The following is a 4195-nucleotide window of genomic DNA, read 5'->3' as shown; positions in this document are numbered from 1 at the left end:
CAGTCATATTTTTTTTCATCAAAGAACAATCTAACTATCAATACATTTTTTTCAAAGATAAATGTTATTTTATTATTATAAAATAAAGATGTTTCCATAAAGAAGTACAAAAGAAATTGGATATTCCCACTTATCACCAACCGTGATTGAAAGACAAATAGTTTAAAAAAGAGTAAAGTAAGAATAAAGGGAAATTAGCAGATCCATCAAATATGGCTATTAAGTTCACGCACTAAACTGCTAGCTTCTTTCACTATCTCTGCCGGGTTTATTAGCTTCTCAAAAACACATCGATTCCTTACTTTTCAAGTGCTCCAACACAGCGCCGCAATGAAGAGGATCGTTTGTTTACCGTTGATTTGAGCCGCTACCCAAGATAAGGCTCGTTGCCACCAATTGAAAAATGTCTCCTCTTCTTTCTGCCATTGGTCAGAGGTTATTAAGCGTAGACTCCAACAGAAGGCATTGGAACAAGACACGAGGAATTGATTCATCTTTCAGCATGCATTTTGGGCAAACAACGGGGTGAATGTAAATCGGCTATGAATTTGTTGCAATACTAGAAGCTTTTCATGAAGATTCTTCCATAAAAAAATCTTAATTTTATGAGAAAATTTCAATTCCCAAATGCTATTTCATATTCTGTTATTTTGTATTTTCTGAGATCTCAATGAAGTAGAAGAATGAAAGAACCCATAAACAATACAATTAATAAAATTTTTTGATAATTATAATACTATCCAAACTAATTTTTATATTAATAAATTAGACCACAAATAGAATAAAAATTTTAATATTTTTTTCTCAATAATATTATTTTTTTTATCTTTAATTACTCAGTGTCATTGTTCTATTTGCTTAATGAAAAAGTCGTGATCTTTATAAAAACTAAAAGGATGTCTTACCTTTATAAAGATTAAAGACACGTTTTAAATATAAATTTAATTTTAATGTGTTAATTGTATAAAATTTTTTACATAATTATTTTTTGGATGATTATTTATATTATTAATATAAAAAATAATTATTTTGTTAATATGATATAATGTAAATAGACACATATATAAAATTATTTTTATATTTATAATTCATCAAAATTAAAATATTTAAATTTTTTTGGGGTTGCTTACGGTATCCCTAAATCCGACAGGCAAAAAAATAATTTGTCGCAGACCTAAGCTCTATTTAAAAATCTGCTATATTCGAATTCGCGACACTTGTTTAAGCCAACGAGTGAACTCACCATTCAACCAATTCAAATTGGTTTATTTAAATTAGACATAAGTCACACAAAAAAGACATGTTAATACATGGAGGCCCAATAGGTTGATATAAAAATTAAGTCTCAGGAAAAAAGGCCCAAATGGCCCATTATGAGCCTTTTCGGCTCTTGCAGTTTCAGTCGTCTTCGTCCTCCAAGCGAAAGCGTACAATTGCATCCTGAAAGGGAAAAAGGAAAAGGGAAAGGGAAAGGAAAAGGAAAAAACGAAAGCCTCAACGAGTCAACGACGATGGGTGGAGCATCTCACGCTATGAAACGAATCCCTCGCATCAAATTCCCGCAAAGGCATCCTAAATCCTCAGGTAAATCCTCTCTTTCTCTTTCCCTTTCATGACACAATTTAGGGCACACTTTCTGCTTATCACACAACATTAGCTTGGTGATTCTACAATTTAATTCACATTAGAATTGGAAATTTCAGATGAGGAAATGAATTTGCGGTTTATCTATGAATTACGTGATTTCGACTCACACCAAAAACAAAACCTAATTGGATTTTCCGTTTGTTGTCAAATTTCCAATGCAGGATCTGCATCCGCAGCTCAAGGTTCGAGTCAAACAGGCGACGCTGGTTTAGCATTCTTTTCCGGTTCAAATGCTTCGGCACCAGCTGGTGGGAAAGCCTCTCTTCAACCCAAGAGAACTCCTGTTTCCAAAGAAGAGATTGAGGCCATTTTGGTATGTATTTGTAATTCCTCTTCGCATTCCAGAATGCACTTTCTTGGTCCATCTTTTGTGAGATGAATATTTTGGCTGTGGAATTATTTATAATTAAACTTTCTTATCTTGTGGCAGTTGGGCGGCTGCTTCTAATCGAATGAGTTCTGAAAAATGGGGCAGAGAAGACTACACCATATCACACTCCTTTTCTGTAACCCTGATTGATGATTATTTTTTGCATGCTGTGTGTTATTTTGGAATACAACAGTGTACTGATTATAATACTTGTCAATAATGTAAGTGTTTGCCACCATTAACTTTTTCCATTGATGAAATTCACATATTGTTTCTGGAGAAAAGGTTTGTCCCTCTTGGTTTTGGTTTCATCTATGATGAACTGTTGTGGTTACTTGTCTAATTAATTACTAATTACCCTACCAATTAATCAGATCTCATTACGGAATATGAGTAAAGTAGTAAACAAAGAGACACATGAACATAGTTGATAGCTTGATATGGATAAGGCTAAATCCTGTTACGGCATAATCTGTGTTTTTCTATTATAACACGATCCTTTCATATAGGGGTGGCAATGGGTAGGGTAGGGTAGGGTTTGGATCCAACCCTAACCCTACTCGCGGGTTGAGATTTTTATATAAACTCAACCCTATTATACCCGCGAGTTGAAAATATTCCAACCCTAACCCTATCCGCTCTTAACCCGCGGGTATTCGATCCTATTCGCGAGTTACAAAAAATATACAACATTATTATATAACTTGATGATAATTTAAAATAGAATTGATTTTTATATAAAAAAATTATTAAATTATCAATTAATGATTTTCTTTTAGTGATTAAGGATATTTTACATTTAGTGAGAGATTTTTTGTTCAATATCCACTTAAAACATATTTTTATATAAGTATATAATATAAACATATATAAAGTACGGGTTGATCGGGTAGTGTTGAGGTTCAACCCGCACCCTACCCGACCCGCACAAGAATCGTACTCGTACTATACCCTATTCGCTACAGATCGGATTGACAACCCTACCCGATCGAATGGGATCGGATTAGGTACTCGCGAATAGGGTAGATATTACCACCCCTACTTTCATGTTCGTAAATTGTCTAATTACCTGGGACTGTAGTGCATTTTCAATGTCACTTTGTAATCATTATAACGAGGATTGAGGTAAGATGCATTTCAGTATCTGCTCATTCAGTCACTCTCATAGTTGATTTCATTATTCCTTTCTCATTCTTCCGGTTTGATGGTTTCATTATTCATTATAGGAATTGACTTAGGTGGGGAAATCTAAAATCAGGATCTTGGTGGTCTTTTAAAAAAAATATAAAATATAATGTAAAATGACTATTTTGTATTTTTTTTTTTTTGTACTTTTTTTCATTTTTTTAGAGGATTTTTTATTTTAAAAAATAAAATAATTATAATAATTACTGAAATAAATAATTTAAAAATATTTATCAAAATAAATATTATTCTCTTATCTCTTTGTATATATCTCGTTTACCATATAAACGAGATATATGTATTTATAAATAATTAAATATAATTTTTAAAAATAATAAAAAATATTAATAATTTAGATTGGACCAAACTCTTAAAAATGGAACGTTTCAAATAATAAGAAAGATGGACAATTTTAAATAATAAGAAAGATAAACAATTCATTTTAAATAATAAGAAAGATGTACTGTTCATTTAAAATAAACACATTAAATTATTTAAAATGATTTAAAATTATTTATCTCCCACTCTTCCTCTGTTTTATTACATTAACCTCTCCTAACAATTGGCAAACGGTTATCTCCTACTCTTCATCTGTTTTATTTATCTCCATCAACCTCTCCTAATAATTGGCAAACAATTATCTCCCACTTTTCTATTTTATCACTATTTTTATTTTCATAACAAAAAAAAATAGCCACATATAAATTGAAAAAAAAAAAAGAAAATGAGGTGATAACAAAGAAGAAGGATAAAATAGACATTTTCAAGTAATTTTTTTTTAAATATTTTAATATAAGTATGTTTTATAAAATTATCTTTTATATAATAAAAATGTTTTAATCTCATCCGTTGATTTAAAATTTTAATGGATAAGATTTATAAAGAATCTTGAACCATTAAAGACCCAAATATTCTTTCCTCACCTAAGAAGTCTCCTTCATTATATCGCATTTTTCAGTTTTCACCTATACTAGCAATTTACCTGCCGATGCG

General features: G+C 30.8%; 1 protein-coding gene across 1 annotated transcript; it reads left to right on the top strand.

Moving 5' to 3' along the window:
- Positions 1–1340: 1340 nt before the first annotated feature.
- Positions 1341–2301, top strand: LOC112749725 (uncharacterized). Its single transcript, XM_025798083.3, has 3 exons — positions 1341–1584; positions 1809–1960; positions 2078–2301. The coding sequence occupies exons 1-3, from the start codon at positions 1374–1376 to the stop codon at positions 2093–2095; spliced, it is 381 nt and encodes a 126-aa protein (XP_025653868.2). The 5' UTR covers positions 1341–1373; the 3' UTR covers positions 2096–2301.
- The last annotated feature ends 1894 nt before the right edge of the window (positions 2302–4195 follow it).

Source organism: Arachis hypogaea, chromosome 15 (assembly GCF_003086295.3).
Source record: "Arachis hypogaea cultivar Tifrunner chromosome 15, arahy.Tifrunner.gnm2.J5K5, whole genome shotgun sequence".
In the NCBI taxonomy this organism is placed as follows: Eukaryota; Viridiplantae; Streptophyta; class Magnoliopsida; order Fabales; family Fabaceae; genus Arachis; species Arachis hypogaea.
The sequence above is the reverse complement of the archived record's forward strand: the minus strand, read 5'-3'. Positions and strand labels throughout refer to the sequence as shown.